The sequence below is a fragment of the Paroedura picta genome, chromosome 13 (assembly GCF_049243985.1).
Source record: "Paroedura picta isolate Pp20150507F chromosome 13, Ppicta_v3.0, whole genome shotgun sequence".
Lineage (NCBI taxonomy): Eukaryota > Metazoa > Chordata > Lepidosauria > Squamata > Gekkonidae > Paroedura > Paroedura picta.
Window position 1 is genome coordinate 39,065,493 of NC_135381.1, and position 24,918 is coordinate 39,090,410.

General features: G+C 46.2%; 2 protein-coding genes across 6 annotated transcripts in view; one reads left to right on the forward strand and one right to left on the reverse strand.

Annotated features, from left to right (window-relative positions):
• The window catches only part of LOC143822763 (fibronectin type-III domain-containing protein 3A-like), a 92,748-nt gene extending 81,918 nt beyond the window's left edge, over nt 1-10,830 (forward strand). For all 5 annotated transcript variants that reach the window (XM_077308318.1, XM_077308314.1, XM_077308315.1 and 2 more), the window contains 4 exons: nt 3,105-3,317; nt 4,124-4,290; nt 6,920-7,041; nt 7,961-10,830. In XM_077308318.1, coding sequence (XP_077164433.1) covers nt 3,105-3,317; nt 4,124-4,290; nt 6,920-7,041; nt 7,961-8,278 — 820 coding nt within the window. In that variant the 3' untranslated portion in view covers nt 8,279-10,830. The remainder of the gene's footprint in view (nt 1-3,104; nt 3,318-4,123; nt 4,291-6,919; nt 7,042-7,960) is intronic.
• Nucleotides 10,831-11,345: 515 nt separating this feature from the next.
• Nucleotides 11,346-16,001, reverse strand: LOC143822765 (growth hormone secretagogue receptor type 1-like). Its single transcript, XM_077308321.1, has 2 exons — nt 15,245-16,001; nt 11,346-12,685 (listed from the first exon to the last, which is right to left on the reverse strand). Exons 1-2 carry the CDS (start codon nt 15,999-16,001, stop codon nt 12,381-12,383), a joined length of 1,062 nt encoding a protein of 353 aa, XP_077164436.1. The 3' UTR covers nt 11,346-12,380.
• Nucleotides 16,002-24,918: the final 8,917 nt, after the last annotated feature.

Sequence of the window (24,918 nt, forward strand, 5' to 3'; positions counted from 1 at the left end):
GCCAAGAAATCAACTGAACTTCCTCAAATAGGGCCCTCCTGTTTCTTCCCTCTCCCCATCCCGGAGTGATTGCAAGTAGTCTGACTGATCATTATATTTGGTGGCTACAGTAAGCAGATTTGTCTTTTATGAATAGAAGCCTTTTAAATTTGTTTCTTACTGTTTTTATTGTTTATTGAGTTCAATTGTTTGATCAAATAGTTGATCGAGACAACTATGACGAGAGGGGTGGACGCAGAAATCAAATGATAACATAAAATAAATATGGGAATAGAGAAGAATCTGCTGTACAGATTTAAAGGGGGGGTCAGAAGGGCAAAGTGCCCTTCCCTCCCCACAGAGGATTAAATTCAAGAATCTTGCATCGGTGTTGTTGGAGGTGGAAAAGCAGCTGTGGCCAATCTCCCAACACATGCGCACCTTCCTGCAGTTTCATGGCTCTTTACCAAAAAGAGGGTGTCCTAGAGGCTCTTGCCTTTCATCTGGTTTGGCCCTCAGCTCCCTCCTTCGAAGGGGGGGGGAGGCTTGTTTTCAGGGCTTCCTAATATCGAAAGATGTAGATGTGGCAGGGATAGACCGCCAGAGGGCATCCTGTAGCAGCTTCGTACTGCCTTGCATGTGAACAACACCTGTTAGAAACAGCTATTAGGATTTCGTGGAAGGCAAGGGACAGAAGGAGCCATCAGTCAGCTATAGGTCATGTGTCTGGCAGGTCATTGATTTATTTACTTCTTTGGTTTGCAGACCCACTTTTCTTGCTGAGATTCCAGGTAAATGGCAGGGTGTAAAATGGTGCTTCCCTGCGAGCCCAGGCAATACTGAGTGAGCTGGACCAGTGGTGTCCTGCAGTCCCATATTTCCTGATGTAGCAATTGAGCCAGTGTGGTCTACTGAACCTGCATTCAGATCCATTTATTAATCTGTGACTCCTGTCTCACAGAAACACAAACCAGCAAGCTTGTTGAGATGCTAACATTTCAGAAGGCCAACTTTGCAGCTTTTTCAAAGAAGGCTGGAATAGAAGTGGCGCCATCTTGCTTGAAGTCTCTGGCTTGGTTCTTGCAGAAGTAGCATCATAGAACCATAGAGTTGGAAGGGATCTCTGGGGTAATCTAGTCCAAACCCTTGAAAGGAAGGGCCACAAGAGACAAGCACTGGCATACCCCTTCCTGCCCCCCACCCATAATCTGCCTAAGTTCATAAAATCAGTATTTCTGTCAGATGACTATCTAGCCTCTGCTTAAAAACTCCCGAAGTTGCAAATTTAATAAGGACCCCCTCTATTCCTTCATCCAGATAATTTATAAATATGTTGAACAACACAGGGTCCAGGACAGATCCCTGAGGCACTCCACTCATCACTCCTTTCTAAGTATTAAATGCCCATATGATTGGATGTTTCCGTGCAGAGAAAATGTGGGCAGATAGAAAAGTTTTAGCTAGCCCACATGTAGAACTTGTGTTTTGTCACATGACATTTTTTCCTACAGTGTGAAGCAGAGCTAAGTGATAGGCAGGATGGGGTGGAATATAAAGGGTTGTGGAAGAGGCAGTTCCCTGGGGGAGACAGAAGAAATATCACTCGCTGGGAAGCAGAGGAGCTGAGCAGCATGAAGAGGCCATATCTAGACCCCGCGACAGCCTTGTTTGTCTTCATCCAAAACCAAGAACTTGGCAACCCCTGGCTGACAGGTGGAACATCCAGTGTGGCTTTGAGAGCTGCATACGGAAGAGGAGATTTCACTTGGTGGATACTTTCATCTAGTGGAGCATTGTAGCTGAAGAGGGGGAAATAACCAGGCAAATAAAGTGCTGCCTTCTGTGCAAGATGCAGGAGTCCTTTACATCTGGAAGCTCTGAAGGAACTGAATCATAGAATCCTAGAGTTGGAAGGGACCTCATGGGTCATCTAGTCCAACCCCCTGCACTATGCGGGACACTCATATCCCAATCGCTCATCTACGGTAAACTGCCACCCCCTTGAGCCTTCGCAGAATCAGCCTCTCTGTCTAGCCTCTGTTTAAAAATTTCCAAAGATGGAGAACCCACCACCTCCCGAGGAAGCCTGTTCCACTGAGGAACCGCTCTAACTGTCAGGAACTTCTGAATGTTGAGATGGAATTTCTTTTGAATTAATTTCATCCCATTGGTTCTGGTCCCTCCCTCGGGGGCAAGAGAGAACAATTCTGCTCTCTATATGGCAGCCTTTCAAATACTTGAAGATGGTTATCAAATCCCCTCCAGGCTAAACAGACCAAGCTCCCCCACCCTTTCCTCCTACGTCTTGGTCTCCAAACCCCTCACCATCTTTGTTGCCCTCCTCTGGACACGTTCTAGTTTATCTGCATCCCTCTTCAACTGGGGTGCCCAAAACTGAACACTGTCAGGATCAGCCCCTCTGATCTCTGCCATGATTTGTAGTTGACCAGAGAAGCTCCATGTTGGTTTGATGTGTGTTGTTTGGAGAGCCTTTTGTAACCCTTTTTACAACCCTGAACTATTTCACAAAGCTTTGTGTATCCTTTCATGCTGTGACACTTTCTTGCGAATGTTGCTCTGTACTTTGTCATCTGTAAAGGAGGGCGCTTGTTCCCCAAGGACAGCCAGGCCAGAGACGGTCTGGCAGGAAGCCCAGGATGGCACCTGTGAGAGGGGGGTAATTCAACCCTGGGAACGAGGGGACATTTGGCCGGGAGGGATGCATTGATAACTGCTTACTTGCCATGTATCGATTAGATTCGACTTCAGACGTTAGGAGTAGTCAAACTGCGGCCCTCCAGATGTCCATGAACTACAATTCCCAGGAGCCCCCTGCCAGCATTCGCTGGCAGGGGGCTCCTGGGAATTGTAGTCCATGGACATCTGGAGGGCCGCAGTTTGACTACCCCTGCGTCAGAGTGTTCAGATCTACTTCCAATAAAGCTTTCTATTAGTCCAGAAGCCCAGTTGTGAGTCTGTCTACCTTTGACAAACACAGTACTCCAAGTGAGACTGAACCAGAGCAGAGTAAAGGTGGATGTCTTTTCTGTCACATGGTTTGAAAATGTGAAAAAGCATCCCGGATGCTTGAGTGTAATTGTAACTTATTTCCCCCTATCTTACAGGATCCGAGTCCAAGCCTTCAACAGTCTCGGAGCTGGTCCCTTCAGCCCTTCCATCAAGGCAAAAACAAAACCTTTACCTCCAGATCCCCCCCATGTGGAATGTGTCATCTTCAGCTACCAGAGCCTTAAACTGAAGTGGGGTGAAGGTCCCAGCAGAGCTTTAATTGCCAATCCCACCCAGTTCAACCTACAGATGGAGGACAGACTTGGCAGGTGAGAGCATTTAAAGGTGCCTTGAATGGCACTGAGAAAGACTGTGGATAAATAAAGGAAAAAAATCTGTTTGCATTTTGGGCTGCATTTATTGAGGGAGGCGGGTTCTCTCCCTTGCACTGAGACCTTGTAATGCTAGCCCTGTTGCATATGCCTACCCAGTGGCAAGAACATGCATTTGGTTGCTTTATTTATGGCCTGTATTTCCTGCTGAAACTGCAGGCAGATTTAATTTTTTTTTAAAGCAGTTGGATATAAAAATGTAAAAATCCTGCTGGATGAGACCAGTGACCTGTCTAGTCCAGTATCTTGTCTCACACAGAGTAAACTGTCACAGCGTCCAAATACAGCCATATGATAATTCTTTGCTAAACTGGCCAATCAGACCCCTCGAATTCAGTTTAGCAAAGAATTATCATATGGCTGCATTTGGACGCTGTGACACAGTTTACTAATATAACAGGATTAACTTTTTCTTATATATTCCCACTATCATGATGGTCAGTTCACAGTCTGAGGAAGAGTGCTTGCCCTCGAAAGCTCATGCCTTGAATAAATCTTTGTTGGTCTTAAAGGTGCCCCACTGGACTCTGGTTTTATTATGCACAAATGATAATTTTAGTTAGGAAACACAGCAAGTGACTGATGCTTGATTTACTGTGGCAGAGATGGGAGTCACTACATTTTAATTCAAAAGAGCATTGTTTTTGTGCGCCAGGAGCCAAGAGAGTGTTTCCAACAAGCACGTCTTCCAGAACATTTTCGAACAAACTTACCTAAATATACTTTTATTTTTTTGTGGTCAGGTTCACCACTGTCTACAGTGGACCTTGTCACACGTACAAAGTGCAGCGACTCAATGAATCCACCACGTATTACTTCAGGATCCAGGCATGCAATGATGCTGGCGAAGGGGCGTTTTCTGAAGTTTATGCGTTCACCACAACCAGATCTCCACCACCTGCTCTGAAAGGTGAGGACATCCATTGCCTCCTGGATCAAGAGTTCCTGGGTGGGAAAAATCCAACAGCAGCGCTTTGCTCAGTCAATATTGGAAGGTCTTACTTAGACATGGAAGTGGAAGAGAGGGACGTTTTTGATGAGAGAGTTATAGAAATAGGATGCTTCAAAGGGAAGCCATTGTGGTCTGCAGAAGAAAAGCTAGATTCGAATCCAAGGCCACCTTGGAGATCAAGATTCGGGAAGTATAATATACCAAGTTGGAGCTCCCATCATCAGATACACGTTGGAATGGAGAGCTGAGTCTTTTTATCCCAGTCCGAAAGCGGGAGGTGTGTGGCAAACTCAGGATGCTGAGGCACCAGGCCCATTGTAATCTGCTTCATCAAATCAGAAGGATAATGCCTGGGGGCAGAAAAACAAGAGTCCTGTGGCCCTACTCAGCCATGGCAAATCTATTGCTTTGTGCTTTTGCATGAGCCCAGAAATAGAGTGCTGGACCAGGAATAGCAACAAGGGCTACTTGGGGAAGGGGGTTGCTGCCAGAGCTCTTGCCATGCTGGATGCCATGGGACAGGTGAGCTGGTTCAGCAAGGTGGTTGTGCACATGGTTCTCATTGTTTTTAAAATCACCTTAACTATCTTTCTAGCCATTGCAGGCTGGTTACAGTGATAACCAAATGTCAGATTAATTTAAAATTAATATAAAAAGAGTCTGTTTGGTGTAGTGGTTAGGAGTGCAGACTTCTGATCTGGCATGCCAGGTTTGATTCTGCACTAGGTGACCTTGGGCTCGCCATGGCACTGATAAAGCTGTTCTGACCGAGCAGTGATATCAGGGCTCTCTCAACCTCGCCTCCATCACAGGGTGTCTGTTGTGGGGAGAGGAAAGGGAAGGCGAATGTAAGCTGCTTTGAGCCTCCTTCGGGTAGAGAAAAACTGCATATAAGAACCAACTCTTCTTCTGTCTGAACAAGCATCAGTATCATGGCCAGTTCAAGAGTTTTTTTTGCCCCAGGCAAAATATACCGATCAGCATTTGCACCCTTGTTTGGTGTGGAGATGGTGGACACAGGCCCAAGTGGGGTCACCAGTCACCTCACGTGCCATTGTACCAGTGCCACCATCTTTACATTGTTATGATCATTTCACCCTCCCTCACAAGGTCTTCTTTTTTTAGCTGAGCATCCCCTTTTTCTTCTTTGTTTTTCTCTGGATTTCCCACCTAGTCATAGAATCATAGAGTTGGAAGGGGCCATACAGGCCATCTAGTCCAACCCCCTGCTCAACGCAGGATCAGCCCAAAGCATCCTAAAGCATCCAAGAAAAGTGTGTATCCAACCTTTGCTTGAAGACTGCCAGTGAGGGGGAGCTCACCACCTCCTTAGGCAGCCTATTCCACTGCTGAACTACTCTGACTGTGAAAAATTTTTTTCCTTATATCTAGCCTATATCGTTGTACTTGTAGTTTAAACCCATTACTGCGTCTCCATTTGTGTGTGTGTTAGTAAAAGCTGCCCAAGCCTAGGAAACTGATGGGATACCATGCAGAAACAAGTCGAACAACCTGAAAATAATGACGCTTATCACCTAGATTTAACCCCAGTGGTCTATCTCTGATCTAAATCAAACCAAAAATTTTCAGAGTCAGAGTAGTTCAGCAGTGGAATAGGCTGCCTAAGGAGGTGGTGAGCTCCCCCTCACTGGCAGTCTTCAAGCAAAGGTTGGATACACACTTTTCTTGGATGCTTTAGGATGCTTCGGGCTGATCCTGCGTAGAGCAGGGGGTTGGACTAGATGGCCTGTATGGCCCTTTCAACTCTATGAGTCTATGAAAGGTGCACTGAACATCCAGCTAGCTTCTGACTCCTCCTGGCCCAGGCTGCCTTTCATCCTGAAGCCCAAATAATGTTTGGCCAGAACTAATCCAGATATCACCTTAATGGAAAATAGCAGAATGTGGATCACCCCTATACATTCCTCTCCTCGGAGTTCATAGGCAAGTAACAACTCCCCTGAAGTTGCCCCCTAAGGCAGGGGTAGTCAACCTGTGAACATCTGGAGGATTACATGTTGACTACCCCTGCCCTAAGGCACTGTTTTATCATAAGCTCTGTTCTACTAGGGGGAGGTGGGAATTTTCTGCAGCCTAGGGGTGTGGGTATTTATGGGAATTTTATCATTGTTTTAGAGGGGTTTTAATGTTGGGCTGTTTATTGTTACCCACCACGAGCCACCTTGTTGGAATAGGTGGGATATAAATGGGAAAATAAATAAATAAACCAAAGATGTTATTTGGCCTTGAAAGTTACCGGAGCCTAGACGAGGGGTAGTCAAACTGCGGCCTTCCAGATGTCCATGGACTACAATTCCCATGAGCCCCTGCCAGCGAACGCTGGCAGGGGCTCCTGGGAATTGTAGTCCATGGACATATGGAGGGCCGCAGTTTGACTACCCCTGGCCTAGACTCATTGAAATAACACCAAATGGGCTAAAGCTGGAGGCATTTTCACATATCAGAGAACCCAGCCCAGCACAACAGGAACAGAAAGAATAACCAGAGATGGGAGATGATTCTGCTTCACACCAAATTAAAAAGGACTTCCTAAATGTCTAAAAGGCTTTGGATCCTCTCTTTCCAGCACCCAAAGTCCATCAGCTGGGAGACGGCATCTGTGAGGTCACATGGGAACCTTTACAGCCAATGAAAGGCGATTCCATTGTTTACACATTACAACTTGCCTGTGGGAGGGAAGTTGATCAGGTAAGCTCAAAATTAATTTCATTTCTTAGGGGTAAATGTAATCTTCCGTTGCAAAAAAGAGAGACCTATTACCCTTCAAAGGAGAAACAATTAAATGCTGATTGGCAGCAAAATGAGCAACAGACTGAAATTCTTTGTGCTCAGAAGATTGATACGTGTCGCCTACTTTTTCATATATTAAGTTTGCGTTTAGTCATTCGGAGACATTATCCAAATCTGAGATTGTGGTGTCTGCAGTTCTCATACACGACTTCTTCAGCTTTCCAAGTAAGATGCCCCAGCTTATGAAAACGGTAACATTATCACTGGAATTTGATTTGTGCAGAATTCCCAAAACCTTAAAATCTTTTTCTCAGAAAACTGGGCTGTGCTACTTCAAGCTGCATATGTGGGAGAGTCCTCTCTCCCACCCACAAATTCATTCCTGCATACTGGAATACTAGTCAGTTGAAGAGGAAGTCGGGCATAGAATCCTTTTCTCCTCTAGCCTAATAGTTTCCAATTTGTAAGCATCCTCCGTTTATTGAAATATATATCTAGCCTGCCTTTCCTTCCTTTCAAGCAGGCACAGCACAGTTTTTAAAAGTAGCATGTTTCCCCAAAGGCACAGCAGTACAAATTACTTAACTGACAGCCCCTGGTTCCAAGACAGGGATCCCCAGCAAGCTGCCTGAGGGCAATCTTAGCAGGCCTACGGTCAGCTTTTCTGATTGTCATGCCAGAGTGCCAATGTACTAAATCGTTCCATAAAATATGCGCATTTTTATTTATGTTTTGTCTTAATGCCAATTGCATGGGAAGCGGCAGAACAAAAATCGAAATAGATTCTGGAGTTGTTAGTCAAAAGGTGACGCACTTTCTTTCTTTGACCCCACTTTGCTCAACATGCAATTGATTGTGCATCCCCCTCCTTCCTCAGGTATACAAGGGACCAGAAACTTCATTCCACGCCACCAGCATGCAGACAAACTGTGAATATCGATTCAGGGTGTGTGCTGGGCGCCAGTACCATGATTCGACTGGATCTCAAGAACTCTGTGGGCCATACAGCCCCTGTACAGTGTTCTCATCTCAGAAGCAGGAGTCTCCCTCCCCGTGTTCAGACCCCAGCCTGGACCTTGTCAGGAGCAGGGGCAAGACGCTCAGTGACGAACAGTTTGCATTTCTCCTTCTCCTTGGATTTGCGACGGTTGCCATTTTGTTTGCCGTTATCATTCAGTACTTTGTGATCAAGTAGGGCGGCTTGAAAATTGACGTAATTGCTCAGCTTTTTATTTTCCTACGGAAGTTTATGCCTTGGGTATTTATGAAAATTCCAATTAAATTGCTAGCTGGGAATGATGCTGTACGAAGACATGCTTCCTTTTTTGCTGCTGAATAAAACAGCAAGGCTGGGTAGATGTAAACACCCCCCCCCCCCCAGTCTCCTCTCCTGCACAAACCCAAGCGAAGAATATCCCTATTGCAGCACAATGGTGCATCTTATAATCAGGGTTAGCTGTTTAAAACAGCAACAACAACAAAAGCTGCCTTAATGTACACTTGTAATTCTCAGAGAGCTGGACGTCCTTCTGGCTGCCAGATCTTTTGTTTTCCAATACAGCAAAGCAAGGAAGTTGGGGGCGGCAGGGGCTCGGGAGGAAAATCAGCCACCTCAACCAAGGTCTTGGCATTTGCCAGAAACAGCAGCAAAAATGCTTAAGCTTAGGACAGTTCTGTATCCTGAGACCTTGCTAGAGCACACCACATTGAACGTGCTGTAGACGAGGCAGGGAGGGGAGGGGAAGCAAGCAAAATATTATCAACTTCCAAGTTTAGCAATCATTCTATTTTTTAAAATATTTTTTTCCTGTTTTAAATCATTGGGAATTCCAATAGTTAACCAACCAAGGGTTGCAAGAACGTGTTGGCATTTTCAGAACTTGTATCCCCCAAATTCTTGGAGACACCCAGCTGATGACAAAGGGATTGCATTGGTCTCTTCCCCCTCCCCTTTCTCTACCGGACATTTCTCGATGAAACGGCTCTCTGTTATCGGCAAGCAACTCGCAGTCCAAACCGCAAGCTCCCTCTCAGTGCCTGAGAGAACGGCAAGGTCCTGTGCCCCTGAAGGGAACCGCCTGAGCATTTTGCAGAGGAAAAGCACAGGAAACTTTTTTTTGTCTTTCATGAGAACAAAAAAAAAAAATTAAAAAATAGTGCATTTATGGTAAATGTTTCACTATTTGGCTCAAACTGAGCAAAATGATTTTTGTACTATTCTTAACATAAAATTTAAGGAAAAAGAATTCAGTCTGGGTTTTTTTTGGGGGGGAGGGGGTTGTTTGTTTGTTTTCGATCCCCCTGTAACATGATCCAAAACAACCAAGCTGCATGTGAAAATGCATTTTGTTTTGTTTGTTTTAAAGGTAACAAGCCTAAACAGTTTTTTTTTAATTGCTGCCTTCTCTTGGTAGCGTTTTCATATTCCACTGTTTGTTTTTTTTCATGGTTTTGAGTCTTTTCTGTTTTGGGATGGAACTCTCCAATCAAAAGGTCTGGTTTTGAGTGAAACACCTTTTTAAAAAAAAGAAAAGTTATATATATGAATGCCATGCACTACATAGGACTGATCTTTGTCAGGCCACCCTGTGCAGCAAATACCTGTGAAATAAGCAGTTTTGTGTTCTTTCCACTTTGGAAAGCTGGGAACCACCTGTTTGGTTTTAGAATGCCTTTTTGGAAAGGAAAAAAAATAACACCCACCTCTAGCTCGAAGGACAGTAATATTTTGTTAGGTTTTGCAAACTGAACAGATATCTTTCTCAAGCATCAGAGCCCCTTACCCCTGTATGTGGGATGGTGGACGTAACATGTCTCTCATTGTAGCTTGCGATTTCTCTTTCCCAGGTAACAGGACATTCAAGTGTCTCTCCACTGGCTGTTAGTTCATAATGGTAGCTTAAGGTCTGTGGCTTGTGATCACATTTCACATGGGGGCGGGGGGAGGAGAAAACAACGGATGGCATCGTATCATTTAATATCTTCAAAAAATAGACTTATGGTGCAATCTGAAATTAACCTCTTTTTTTTCAAAAACGTACTCCTTTTTGTGCTCTATTTATTTTGATTTTTAAAAAGATTCTGGAAAAATGTATGTTTGAATGTATTGTTCTATGTGTAGCAGAACTTGTAAGTTAATCATTTATTGTAATGGAAGCCTCTCTTCAGTGTTGGAAAAAGTTTTATACAAATATTTGAGTCTTTAGATTGCAGAAACTGTTTACAATCTGTTTCCTGTCATATTTCACTTTTCTTTTAAAATAAAATAATAGATTCTTTCCAGCAGTTTTCTGTTGCCAAAGGATTTTTTCTTTTCCCTTCTTTCTTTCCCCCCTTCTTCAATTTTGGTTAAACTCTCAGGCCAAAAGATTTAGAGAGGGGGGGGGATTACATGAAATTGGCAAGCCTTTTAAGAAAAGGTTTTTCTGAACAAATACTAACCAAAATTATGACTTCCTAGAAAGTTTTTAAAAAATTAAATTTGTACATGTAATTGCCACAAAATGTTTCTATTTCCAAATACCTACTGGAAAGCATAATGTAATGTAGAATTTTATATTTACAACTATACATTCCAGACTGATGTACTCTAGTGGCATTAATGTATTAGATCTCCTTTTCTCTGTATTGTAATTTTTGCTGTATTTCATACTTATGTTAAACCTGCCAGGCATTGTATTACTAAATTGTAACTATCAAATAGATAATATATTTAATATGGCCAATAAAGATACAAAACGGTTCACAGCTGGTTTGTGCTGTAGTTGCATGTGTTCTTTGGGAGAGAGGAACAGAGCCTCACACGTACCCCTTGTATGACTGGTATTTGCTTATTCTGTACGTGGGACCTTTAAACACCAACCAGTGAGAGCTGCCCCTGCCCCTTCCCAAACAGCTGCCTGCAGCCTTTCCAGGTCCTGGGGGAGAGGGGGAGGCCGTCCGCAGGGTTCTTCCTCCATGCCCCCAATCTAGCGCCCGTTGTATTCCTGAATGCTGGGCCCCTAATTTTAAAATAAAGTGCTCACCAAGGCTGGATTAATGAGCTTCTAACGCTACCCCCACAGAGCTGAAACAGTCTCCCACCTCAGTTTCTTTTACTCTGCAAAGGGCTGCGTATCCACCTGCACAGAAGACATGCATTGAGAGCAGTTAGGTTCATTCTGTTGCCAATATCTCAGCTCTGATCAAACTGGAGTCACAGTAGGAACAGATACAACAAATTACAAGCACCAAACTGGGCATAAAGGTCCCCCATGCCATGCTGCAAGCTAGTTCATTTATTATATAAAGACCAAGTTAATTCTGTTAAACTGGTAAACTGTGTCACAGCGTCCAAATACAGCCATATGTATTTGCTAAAACAGCCAATCAGTCCCCTCGAATTCAGTTGTAGTTCACAAAAACAGAGGAGAAATAAAACTGCCTGTGTCAGTGATTAACGGCTTTCACTTTACCAGTTGTTGCTGGCCCCATCTGTCTCCACCCAAGTGTGAAACATTCAGAAAACCATAAACATGCATGTTGTATAACTTAACAAAGCACCCTTGATCTCACCATACTTACAGCTTTCCAAATGCAAAATATAGAGCTCTTCACAGTAAAACAAAACAGCCCTCAAATGGCTGCAAAATTTATCTGGGATTTAATTTAATTTACAAACATGAAATAAGCGATTTGTAACATGGTTTATTATAAATTACTGGCCTGTAATGTGACCGAACTCTCGACAATCTAGCATGCATTCTTGCAAGGTTGTGGGTGGTCCAAACATACAAGGTAGTGCATCTTTTAACTACAAAACTGCAGATGCTGATTCTGAAGCTACTTATAGACTTTTAAGTCATATTGAAAATTGATTTCCAAACACTGTCCTATGAAGGATCACAATTTTGTGCCTTTTTGCAGCTTGATGGATGTGGTATAAAAATATTTCTTAGTTCTCTAGATGAAGCTTAGTGAAAACAAATTTATTTACCAGACATTGAGAACAAGAACTGAGAATTTATTCCCTAGTAATAATATATTTTGCTTGCATTCTAACAGAAGTTATCAAATTCCTTGCTTACACTTTTGCCTCATGCAGATTCATTATTGTTTAACTACCTGGAGGTTGGCAACCCTAGACTTAGACCATGGGGGCCCTGAACCTTCCAAACTTCTGGGTCTGCTCTGTGTTGTCCTTTACGACCCTCATTCCCTGAACGAGGTCTGACATCTCCCCTCCCTCTGACCAAGCAAAGAGGAAGCGGGTAGAAAAATGGAGGCCAGCTGAGGCAGCAAATCCGGTTCTTGACATCCTAAAAATGCTTCAAAGTGAACGAACTGGTTTCCACACCTTCCCTCAAGGTCTTGTCACTCTGGTGGAAGTGTTGGGATTGCCACGCCTGGCTGGATTTCAGAAACCTGCAAACGGCTTTCCGGTAGCGTTCCGACATGACATTATACAAGATGGGATTGACTGAGGCTCCCAGGTAAAAGAGCAGCATTGAGACAAGGTTGAAGTACTGGGTCAACTCGTAGCGGACAAGCCTGCCGTGGGCAAAAAGGATCCGGCCGACATGCAACGGTAGCCAGCAGAGGATGAACACCACCACAACCACTGCTAAGGGAGAGAAAGGGACAGAGTGAAACTGGTGGCTGAATTCCATTCTATATCGGAAAAGGGAGCGCGAATACTTATTTATTTTACTAGAATTAAAGCCCATTGTAGCTGATACAAGCACGTATTCAAGCGTGGACATCCCCAACACACTCCTCCCCCTGGGATGTTTCACAAATATATAGAGCAGGGGTAGTCAAACTGCGGCCCTCCAGATGTCCGTGGACTACAATTCCCAGGAGCCCCTGCCAGCATTTGCTGGCAGGGGCTCCTGGGAACTGTAGTCCACGGACATCTGGAGGGCCGCAGTTTGACTACCCCTGATATAGAGGAACCATGGATAAGGATTTCTATACCACCCTATACACACTTGGACACACACTTTTCTTGGATGCTTTAGGATGCTTTGGGCTGATGCTGCGTTGAGCAGGGGGTTGGACTAGATGGCCTGTATGGCCCCTTCCAACTCTATGATTCTGTGATTCTATCTTGGAGGCCAGCACGGGGGGATTACAACATAAAAGTTGAATACAGAAGCTAAAACAATATAAAATTAAGCTTAAATTTAATTTTAAAAGTCGTCGGTGCAAAGAGGTTAAGACCAGCAGTGGCATCTCACCCCTCAGAGCAGGCAAGAGGCTGGCAATAATTTGGGGCTTCTTCCACTCAGCGTTGGTAGCTGGTAGGTGGGCAGGTAAGGCCGTGGAATAGGTAGATGTTTAGCTTTGGCCCCAACCAAAATCCTAGAGGAAGAGTTCCGTTTTACAGGCCCTGTGGAACTGTGCTAGTTCTGCCTGGCCTCGGATATATTTTGGAAGCTCGTTCCACCAGGTAGGGGCCAGGATGGAAAATGCCTTGGCCGTGGTTGGTGTCAGGGACCACCAACTGGCTGGTGTTCGTAGAACAAAGTGTTTCCTGGGGGGTGTAGATGGAGAGGTGGTCTCCAAGGCCCAAACCATGTAAGCACCAATACCTTAAACTTGATCCAGAGTTCAACTGGGAGCCAGTACAGCTGTCAAAGCATAGGTTGAATGTGTGCTCTCCAGGGTGTACCCATAAGGACCCAGGCCCCTGCATTCTGGACCAGTTGCAATTTCTGGAGCTAGAATAAAGGCAGGCCCACGTAGAATGAGTTATAGAAGTCCAATCTAGAGGTGACCATCAGGTGGATAACTGTGGCTAGGTCATCTTGTTGGTCTTTAAATGTGGCACATTCTTAATAGTAACTTTTCCCATCCCTGATTAGATAGTCAAGCAAGAAGAAGGGCTGGCTTTTATCCCTTGCTTTTCTCTTCCTGAAGGACTCTCATGATGGCTTCCAATCGTCTTCCCGTCCTCTCCCTGCGGCAGACATGCTGTGCTGGTAACAGGCTGGTCAAATATTGCTACAGCCTGCAGGGGACAGTTGACTGTCTGGATTTAATCATGAAGTCGTTTCGTTTGTTGCCCAGCTGGCTAGTCCTTCAGGAGGTAAACGTCTACAGTAGCAAAACATTTTCTTCAGCTTAACCTCTTTGTGAAAATGAAAAATGCCTTGTCCCACTACCAGAAGGCCATGCTGGTTTAGCAGGTCTTTAATCTGACTAGGTTTTGGACACATGAAGCTTCCTTACACTGAATCAGACTGCTGGTCTATCAAGGTCAGTATTGTCTGCTCAGATGGGCAGTTGGTCTCCAGGGATTTAAGCAGAGGTCGTCCATATCTTTGCCTAGCTGGAGATTACAAGAGATTGACCTTGCAACCTGCAGGCCAAGGAGAGGCTCTGCCACTAAGCCATAGCCCTTTATCAGTTTCAGGGGGTTTCTTTAAAAGTAAGTCTCCATCCTTTGCTTTAGGATGCTTTGGGCTGATCCTGAGTTGAGCAGGGGGTTGGACTAGATGGCCTGTGTGGCCCCTTCCAACTCTATGATTCTATGATTCTATGATTCTATGATTCTACGACTCTATGACTCTATGATTCTTTTCCAGGGCAGGGCTCTGCAACAGAAAATGAGCTAGAACCTTAAAAAAATAAATTTAGAGGACTCCATGGCTTGTGGCACTAGACCACGAGTCACCGTTTTATTCAAAAGCCCTCTGGTGGAATGGGGATGGGGTGGGAGCTTAAACTGATTGCCAGCTGAAATTTTTGCCTTGCACAGAGTTATCTTTTGTTTAACTTTTGTACCATGTGGCCACATTTGGGTTACTTTTCCTAATGTTCAGGTGATTAGAATTGAACTCCAGAGGACAGCGATCAATTTCCCTGCCTTGGAAGATGAAGTTTGTGGTTTTATACCCCATTTACATCCTTCCCCTCTCAAAACCCTGTCCTCCTCAGTCACCATTTCCCATCTCCCTTCTACCAGCCTGTTCCCCTTCCTTCCCTTCCACTCCATTTCACCTGGACCCATTCCGCACACACTGGATGATGCACTTCCAGTGTGCTTTTGCAGCTGGATTGTCCTGTGCAGAACAGGAAAATCTCCTTAGAAAGTGCATTGAAAGCATATTACCTAGCGTGTGCGGAATGGGCCCTGCTGGTCTAACAGGCATCTGGTCTCAAGCAGGCTGCCACTTACTTAACATTTTGATGGTTTGTTGGTGGTGCTTCTCTCTGGTTGCGGCCTGGTGCCCTTCCAGACTATGGGCCGTTCTCCACAGCTTTCTGCATATCAGTCCATAGAGGAGTCCCAAGCAAAACACCGGGAGGAAAAAATAGAGAGTGGAAAGCCAGGTCATCGTTTCAAGAAGTCCCGAACGGGCCAGCCGCTCTATGCATTTGCATTCGTTCGTTACCTCTGGCAGACTTCCGTTGCGGTGCTCTAGGCCAAAGAGAAACCAGATTGGAATGGCAGTCACAGAGGAACAGAACCAGATGAGGAGAATGAGACCTTTGACCCGCCGTTTGGTGATAGCGGCTTTGGCTTTCAGAGGGAAGCAGATGGCGAAATACCTCTCAATGCTCAAAGTGGTGATGTGGAGGATGGTGCAATACATGCAGGTTTCACTGAGGTAAATGTTGAACTTGCAAAGAAAATTGCCAAAGATGTATGGCCTGTATTTCCAAATCCTGTACAAATCGGATGGCAGGCCAACAAAGATCAAACTGTCGGACAAGGCCATGCTAGACAGGTACATGTTGACGGTTGTTCGCATCTCCTTGTACTTTATGAAAATCAGTATAATGGTCACATTCCCAGCAATTCCCAAGAAAAACAGAAGGATGCAGATTATTGTCACGGGTACCAGGATGGGAATGTCAAACAAGGAGAACGAAGGTTCTTCGTAATAATCTGTGTCATTTCCAGCCAAGACATTTGATGATGAAGAAGCCATCTCTAGCTAGAGCTGTTTCCTTCTTATTAAACCAGGGCAGGAATTATTCTGGTGGAGAACCATCTATGATTTGATCATTTCCAAAAAAGAATTTTAAAACTGGTAGAATGCCTGCATTATGAAGATAGGTTGAGGGACTTGGGAATGTTCAGCCTGGAGAAAAGGAGGTTGAGAGGGGATATAATAGCCCTCTTTAAGTATTTGAAAGGTTGTCACTTGGAGGAGGCCAGGATGCTGTTTCTGTTGGCTGCAGAGGAAAGGACACACAGTAATGGGTTTAAACTTCAAGTACAATGATATAGGCTAGATATCAGGAAAAAATTTTCAGAGTCAGAGTAGTTCAGCAGTGGAATAGGCTGCCTAAGGAGGTGGTGAGTTCCCCCTCACTGGCAGTCTTCAAGCAAAGGTTGGATACACACTTTTCTTGGATGCTTTAGGATGCTTAGGGCTGATCCTGCGTTGAGCAGGGGGTTGGACTAGATGGCCTGTATGGCCCCTTCCAACTCTATGATTCTATGAAAACGTTCAGCCTATTTTTCCCCCCTGAGGCTGATCTTACAAATTAAATATCCCGCAGAACGTGAAGAGATGGAAGCTGACCATCACATTGAAGCTGGTGGGGGCCAGCTCAAAGGAGACCTCTGTATTTCTATTGGGGGAGAGGGAAGGAAAGGAATTTGGCATCCAGATTTGGCACAGATTTGATTCAAAACAGTTCACCCTATCCCCACCCCCACCCCCACCCCGGTCCCAATAACTTTGACAAAAAGCAAACTAATATTTCTCCTTTGGCACACTGCAGCAATGACCGATCAGAATTCCTGTCAATGTAGATGCAAATCTCTCAACACCACCCCATAAATCTTTTAACTTAAACATGAACCATTCTTCAAAGTTAAAAACCAATAATCCAGGTGTAAAATGACAATCTGGCACAGGCATGTTGAAAAAATACATTTTTACCTTCCTGTTGAGCATTTTTCAGATTCTTCTGTAAATTCACAGCCCCCCAAAGATCCTGGTGGTGGCAGGACCTTCTTGCCCACACATGCAGGTAAGCAACTGTTGCACTGACAACATCAATCCCCCCCCCTTCCCCCAAAAACTCTACCACCAAGGTCCACTAACCACCTCTCTTTCCCTAGTAAAGAATTTCAGCCATACCTAAAAGCCTTCCCTGAGTGTCACTGTTCCCGGGGAAATGGGGCTGGGAAAGCTTGATGTTTTGAGTGCTTTTCCCTGGTGGAGCGTGATAAATCTGGCAGCATTTAAAACTCATCCACCAGCATTCATCTGCCATTGAAACTGGGCACTTATCGAACAGCTGGGCCTGCTTCATCTCTGCTCCTTAATCTGCCAACTGTATCCACCGTTACCTGGGAAGGCCCAGCAATTCTTTGATACTGCAGATCTAATTAGGATGCCTTGATCAATTAAATGTTTCCAGCGCCTTTTCGCCAGTGGAAACAGCACTTGACAAAAATGTCCTCTTTCCCGCCAGACAGGGAGGGCTTCCCTACAACAGCTGCTGTGGAGCTGAAAGATGCAATTTTAATGGTAAGCATGGAAAAATGAATGCGTGCTCACCTGGGGGCCTCTTTGACTTTGCTAACCATTGATTTGATCATTAACCAGACCTGTTCAAACACCTATGGAGGGGTACGCTGAGTAAGAGGCTAAGGAGAAGGAGAAGGAGAAGGAGAAGGAGAAGGAGAAGGAGAAGGAGAAGGAGAAGGAGAAGGAGAACGAGAAGGAGAAGGAGAAGGAGAAGGAGAAGAAGAAGAAGAAGAAGAAGAAGAAGAAGAAGAAGAAGAAGAAGAAGAAGAAGAAGAAGAAGAAGAAGAAGAAGAAGAAGAAGAAGAAGAAGAGTTGGTTCTTATATGCTGCTTTTCCCTACCCGAAGGAAGCTCAAATCTGCTTACATTCCTCTCCCCACAACAGACACCCTGTGAGGTGGGTGAGGCTGAGAGAGCCCTGATATTCCTGCTCGGTCAGAACAGTTTTCTCAGTGCCATGGCGAGCCCAAGGTCACCCAGCTGGTTGCATGTGGGGGAGGGCAGAATCGAACCTGGCATGCCAGATTAGTAGTCCGCACACCTAACCACTACACCAAACTAGTCCAACCCCCTGCAGGAACTCACAGCTATCCAGAGCCAGCATGGTAAAGTGTTAGCAGTGTTAGACTAGGATCCAGGAGAACCAAGCTTGAATGCCTATTCTGTCATGGAAGCTTGCCTGTCAACGACTTTGAGCATCACTTTCCTCATGAGGTTGTTGGGAGGGTAACCTGGGGCTTTCCCACATGCTCATATTACCTTCTTGTGGGTTTCTCCTGAACCAGGCCAAATGCTCCCCCATGTGGGAGCAGGAACAGGCGGAGCAACCTGGCCCAATCTCCAGCCTGCGGCCCGGTGTGAAGCTTCTAGTATGGAAACGGTCCCAGAGTGGAGATGTTTGTTTGGGGGAGCTGGAAAAAGACCCTGCTTCAGAGCTGAATATTGTCAAGATCCTTTACCCCTCTTCTGTGCCAAGCATGTAGGTTTGCTTAAAAAGAAAAAGCTAAATGCATTCAATAAATGCTGCCCAACTGGAACATTCAATTTCTTTGAGAAATCTCCCATGCCAAACATAGTTCAAACTTCACCTCCTAAATCAAGGAATTTAAGAAAACTTAAGTCATGAAGTGGTCTGACATCTGAAGGAAGAAACCAAAGTTTGCAACTAGCTATCCTGCCGGTACTGGAAGATGTGTTTGGAGGCAAGGTTATAAGGTGCTTCTGTTTGTGCGACTAATCGTCCTACAGATTTGTCTGAAAGGAAAATCATCAGTGGGCACATTCTGGAGGGTGGGAGTGGGGGCTGTTGCACCAGGGGAGATCGAAAGTAAGTTAGGAAAGGGTGCACTGGCAAATGAAAGTACTGATGCAGCTCTGAACCATGGCTTGTATGTTTAGGGGGCACAAACTGGTTTGGGGGCTAAAACTTTGACTAGTGCAAACTGTGATTTGGGGTGCTGTCTGCATTTAATTTAGGGTCATGGTATGTTCTTTTGAGAAGGCACTGGATTGCATGTTCTTTTGTAAAAGGAGAAGAAATCATGTTCTGTGATTATTTATTTATTTAGAGGATATTTATTGTCTACTTCTCTCCCCAATGAGGACCAAAGTGGGTTAAAAGACTGTTGCTTCTCCCATTTAACCTCTCCACCATGCATGGCTGTGTTCCAGCTCAGCAGTCACCAGAAATCAATAAACTTGAAGGACCACCTCCCCCTATATTGTCCACCCCTTCAACTAAACTCTTCCTCACAAGCCCTGCTCTCTGTAGAATGGGAAGGTGAATGTAAGCCGCTCTGAGCCTCCTTCGGGTAGGGAAAAGCGGCATATAAGAACCAACTGTTCTTCTTCCTGCTTTTAGGTGAGGCAACTGGCAATCAAAGAGCTTCACAGGGCACAGGGCTTACTTCTGTTTAGGTGCCAGGTCAAAGTGTTTGTTTACCCAGGCTTCTAACTATGGAGTTGGGATGGGCATGAACTGGCTTGTCAACTAAAGTATCTGATGAATTTTGGGCCATTAGTAGTTCACGGGCTGAAGGTTGTGGCAGATCAACTTGCATGCATTTTTCAGAAAATTTCAAGTAGTTCAAAAACAACAAAATATTTTATCTAGCATAGATGGGAAAGGTCAGGTGAAATTAGAGAGTGAAATATCTGACATAAAACCAGTACATGCACAAACTTTAATTATTTAATTCTTTAGTTCAAAGCCAGCTTGATGGAGTGCTTAAAAGCAGCAGCCTCTAATCTGGAGAACTGGGTTTTATTCCCTTTTCGCTCTATATGCAGCAAGCTGAGTGACTGGCAGAGGCCATGGGAGAGGGGGGGGGGGGTGCTACAGTTGAAAGAATCCCTGTAGATTTTTGGGAACTTGGTGGCCTGGAGATTCATTGCAGTTCCAGGAGGTCTCCAGCCTTCAGCTACAGGTTAGCAAAACTCGGTGGGGACTCGGTCTCCCTTAGAGCCAGTTTGGTGTAGTGGTTAGGAGTGCGGACTACTAATCTGGCACGCCAGGTTCGATTCTGCACTCCCCCACATGCAGCCAGCTGGGTGACCTTGGGTTCGCGACGGCACTGATAAAACTGTTCTGACTGGGCAGTGATATCAGCGCTCTCTCAGCCTCACCCACCTCACAGGGTGTCTGTTGTGGGGAGAGGAAAGGGAAGGCGACTGTAAGCCACTTTGAGACTCCTTCGGGTAGGGAAAAGCAGTATATAAGAACCAACTCTTCTTCTTCTTCCTTATTGTCCCCTTGACCAAAATATGTGTCCAAGTAGAAAAAATTTGGCTGCGGGTTGTATCCATCCAAGGTCATTGCACAGTCAATGACCCTCCAGTGGCAATTGGCCAGATGTACAACAGCAGGCCTTTTCTCCATTTCACTCCACAGAAAAGCATTCTGTCATGTTGTTTATTTATCCGAAGACACCCTGATTTATAGGGAGGAGAAATAAAACCACGAAGCTATAAAGCCAATATAAATGGGGGCAGGGAATCCAACTGCAGGAAACTATATAAAGGAATCTATCTGCACTGTTTAATAGCCTCCGGATTATCATTGGAAAGTAAGTTTAAAATGGATTTTGCAGATTTGTGGTGGAGAGCAGCAATAACGGATGTTTGCTATCATTAACTAGAGCCTCTATGTTCAGAGGCAGACTATCTCTGAGTACTCTGAAATATTAACTGGCAGGTCGCTTTGCTTGTGAGTTTCAAAGGAACAGATTCATACGGAGCAAAGCCTGTTCTTGGTACTTCGTTATGAATTTCAGCCTGTAAAAACTTGAAATTAAGAAGCTGCCAACAGAATCCAGCTCCTCAAAGAGTAGGATTGCTGGAAATCATATAAAGCAGGGGTCATCAACCCCCGGTCTGCGGCCTGGTGGCGGGCTGCAAAGGCCACGGTACCGGGCTGCCGGCAGCCATGCCTGCCTCCCCCCGCCAGCAGGAAGAAGAAAGGGAAGAGGCAGGTGCAGCCGCCGGCATGGCGGTGACGCAAACGCGCATGTGTGCTGTTGCTGCGCATGTGCGTTAGTGCCCCCTAGTGGCAAAAACGTGCACACGCAGTTGTCACGCATGCGCGTTAGCACCACCTGGTGGCGAAAACACGCATGTGCGGCAACTGCGCGTGCGCATTTTCGCAGCACCCGGGCCGTCGGCTCTTCCCTCACTCCGGAGGTGGTCCCTGACCTGAGAAAGGTTGGGGACCGCTGATATAAAGCAAGGAAAAGAACTAAAATTGTATTGAGTGGTCAATTAAAAAAATGGCCTTGGGGATGTGTGAGAACCCATTGTGAACTCAAACTGAACATTGTACATACGTTTTTCGGTTTAGTGAAGTTTTTCAGTTTAGTGGAAGCCTCAGGGCTGGGGAAGACACAGTGATGTGGTTGGGAAAGGCCATGTGGTGTATAAATATTTCTTTCACATTATGTTACTGGTTCCCTCTAGTGGTGGGAAAATATACCAGCTGGCAAGCAAGAGAAGTGAAAATGAGAAAACATTTTTTTTTTCCTGCATGTATACCCTCACCTTTCTCCCCAGTGGGAAAAAATAGCGACAAAAAGATGCAACAGGATTGTATTGAGCAGTCAATTTTTTTTAAATGGCTTTGGGGAGCCGAAAAGTGTGAGGCAGCCCTTGTGAACTCAAAGGGGACCTGGTACATATGCATGAAAATGGAGGGAGGCACTGAATAGGCAAACCTGAGAGGTCTTCTGGACTCCTCAGCTTCTCACGGAGCCATGCTTTCAACATGTAGGGTCGGAGGAAGGCTGCCAACAGACCTGGGGTATAATGTCCTGTCCTTATTCGTCTAATGGTGGTTCCGGTTGGAACTGCTAGCTTCAAGCTACGCTTGGGTCTAATTTAACAATGTTCACTTCCATGCCACGAAAAACCTCAACTGACCATTTTCTTACTTGCAAAAAAAAAAGGGGGGCACTTTTCTCCAGGCCTGTTGGCAACCCTAAGTAGCAGTGAACCACCTCTAGAATGAACTAAAAAACCAGCCGAGACTTACCTTGGCTGAATGTTGACGCAGCGGAGGGCTTGCTGGGAGAGAGAGGCGAATGCAGCACACTCAGCGTCAGGTCAGGGCTGCCAACAGACCTGGGGTATAATGTCCTGTCCTTATTCGTCTAATGGTGGTTCCGGTTGGAACTGCTAGCTTCAAGCTACGCTTGGGTCTAATTTAACAATGTTCACTTCCATGCCACGAAAAACCTCAACTGACCATTTTCTTACTTGCAAAAAAAAAAGGGGGGCACTTTTCTCCAGGCCTGTTGGCAACCCTAAGTAGCAGTGAACCACCTCTAGAATGAACTAAAAAACCAGCCGAGACTTACCTTGGCTGAATGTTGACGCAGCGGAGGGCTTGCTGGGAGAGAGAGGCGAATGCAGCACACTCAGCGTCAGGTCAGGGCGGGGCCCGTGGTGACTATTTAAGTCACCACTTGTGTGGGTCTCCCTCTTCGCCTGGAACGCTGCAGGGGCTGCTCACGGGGGTTCCCTGCAATCTTAACTGTGCCTATCAAACTGTTTAGCTGCAATTTAAGCTGAAGTGTGATCAGTGGTCCCCAACCCCCGGTCCAGAGACTGGTCTCGGTCCGTAGATTATTCAGTACCAGGCCGTGGATCATTCGGTACGGGGCCGCAGCTCCTCCTCGTCCTGCTCCCCGGCTGCTGCCTCGGGGGCTGCCCTGCCACTCTGCCACCAGCTCACCCATGGCTGGGGCTCCCCCTCAGGGTGGCACTTCATAGCTGCTGCTGGCAGCGCCCCCTAGTGGGCGATGGGAAGTCAGGGGCGCCGGCGGGAAAGCAAATGGAGCAGGGGCTCAGGCGGTGATGACGTCCCTTGGCAAAAGACTACCCCCCCCCCAGACCTCAGTAAAATTGTCAAGCGTTGTGATAAAAAGGCTGGGGACAACTGAGTGTGATGGCATCTTAAAGACCTAACAACATGAATTCCATTGGAGCTCCCCACCCTCTTGCCCAGCTATTTTAACTTCTGCAGCCTGCAGCAGTCTTCTGCGATGCCACTCGCCACACTGCTCTAAGCTTCTGTTGAACTGAAGTGGGGTCTGCAGATGCTTTTCTTAGACTCCTTTTCCTTCCAGCAGTTGTAAGCCGTGATCTGATTCCAGAACTCCAGGCCCTACCTGGAGGTTGGCAACCCACTGGTCAATTGCCTCCTTACTAATCTTAAAATCTGGTCACCTTAGGCAGGAAGGACTTAGGGGAGACATCAAGCAGGAGGCCTCCATGCCCCAACCTCGCTTGCTTCCAAGGGAGGTTGAATCTCCCTGGGGTTGAACCGAGACCTGGAAAGGGCCAGAACGCTAGAGGCCTGGGTGTTGGTTCATACATCAGGAGGGCACGGTGGCTTTGGGGCATCTCCTGTCCACCTGGCCATGTGTGGCCTGCAATGGGTGGGCTTAGTGCAGGTCAGAGGCGACTTGTCACCTTGGCTGTTGGTTAACAGCAGTCAGCAGAGGATGCCAGCCTAACAGCAGGACAGAAACAGTTTGGCCAAGGCTCCGAATGGGGATGTGGGGCGGCTCAACCAGTCATGGCATGCTTGGGCATTCCACTTCTGGCCCACAGAGCTGTCATGGAGACATGGTTAGGCTGCACCCCAGCACACAGGTCTCTGGGTGGCACAGGACATTCCTGCGTTGAGCAGGGGGTTGGACTAGATGGCCTGTATGGCCCCTTCCAACTCTATGATTCTAGGATTCTGTGACATCATGTCTACCCACAAGCCGGTGGTACAGTCACGAACCACATGCCAGGATTCACAAGCATGTGCTAATGTCAAGGTGTTTTTTCACTTTGACATTTTGGGGGATATTTCAGATTCAGCGGCTTCCTGCACCTGGGCAGAGGGAGTGCTGCTTGATTTTGTTCCTTGCTCCCCAACCTCCTTGGCAGATGGCATCCACAGGAACTGGGTCATATGATTGTTGGGTCCCTCAACAGGCCACGGGATGGCATTCACTTGGTATAAAGTATGCATGGGTCTAATCCCTGTGTCTACCTTCTGAAGGAGCCTCTTGTGGCGCAGAGTGGTAAGCCAGCAACATGCTGTCTGAAGCTGTCTGCCCATGAGGTTGGGAGTTCGATCCCAGCAGCCGGCTCAAGGTTGACTCAGTCTTCCATCCTCCCGAGGTCGGTAAAATGAGTACCCAGCTTGCTGGGGGGTAAACGGTAATGACTGGGGGAAGGCACTGGCAAAACCACCCCGTATTGAGTCTGCCATGAAAACGCTGGAGGGCGTCACCCCAAGGGTCAGACATGACTCGGTGCTTGCACAGGGGATACCTTTACCTTCTGAACTGTTCCAGGTTGGATGTCCATGATGTCCGTGCCAGAGGTGGTGGCAGGGTGTCGTATGCCGAATGAGCTGCAGGCTCAGGCTGTATGCCCCCCCCCCCCCGGTAATACAGCAGAGGCCTTGTTTATCCCAACATTGGTGTTACATCTTATTCCAGCACATAATGTCCCCTGCAAGTCAAAGCAGTTTCTTGAGCTTTCTGCTCCATCTCATGCTTTCAAACCTACCCACAAAATCCAAGGACTTAAACCTCCTAGCTTCTCTGGACGTCTTGCATGGATCCATAAGGTTCCCCCCCCCCTTGCTTAACAAACAGGAGTGCTGCAGAGCCGCTATAGCTGTCGACTGGGAATTTATGTTTCCTCAGTGCAATGTGGGGCTGGAAGAGATCTCCACCTGAACACATGTTGAGCGACCTTTTTGCTAAGCGTGCACAGGGGGTCACATAATCCCCCCCTCTCCCCGCCCCTGGCTCCTGAGCAGCAAGGAGCTCACACGGAGCTGGAAATGCTCAGATCAGGGCTAG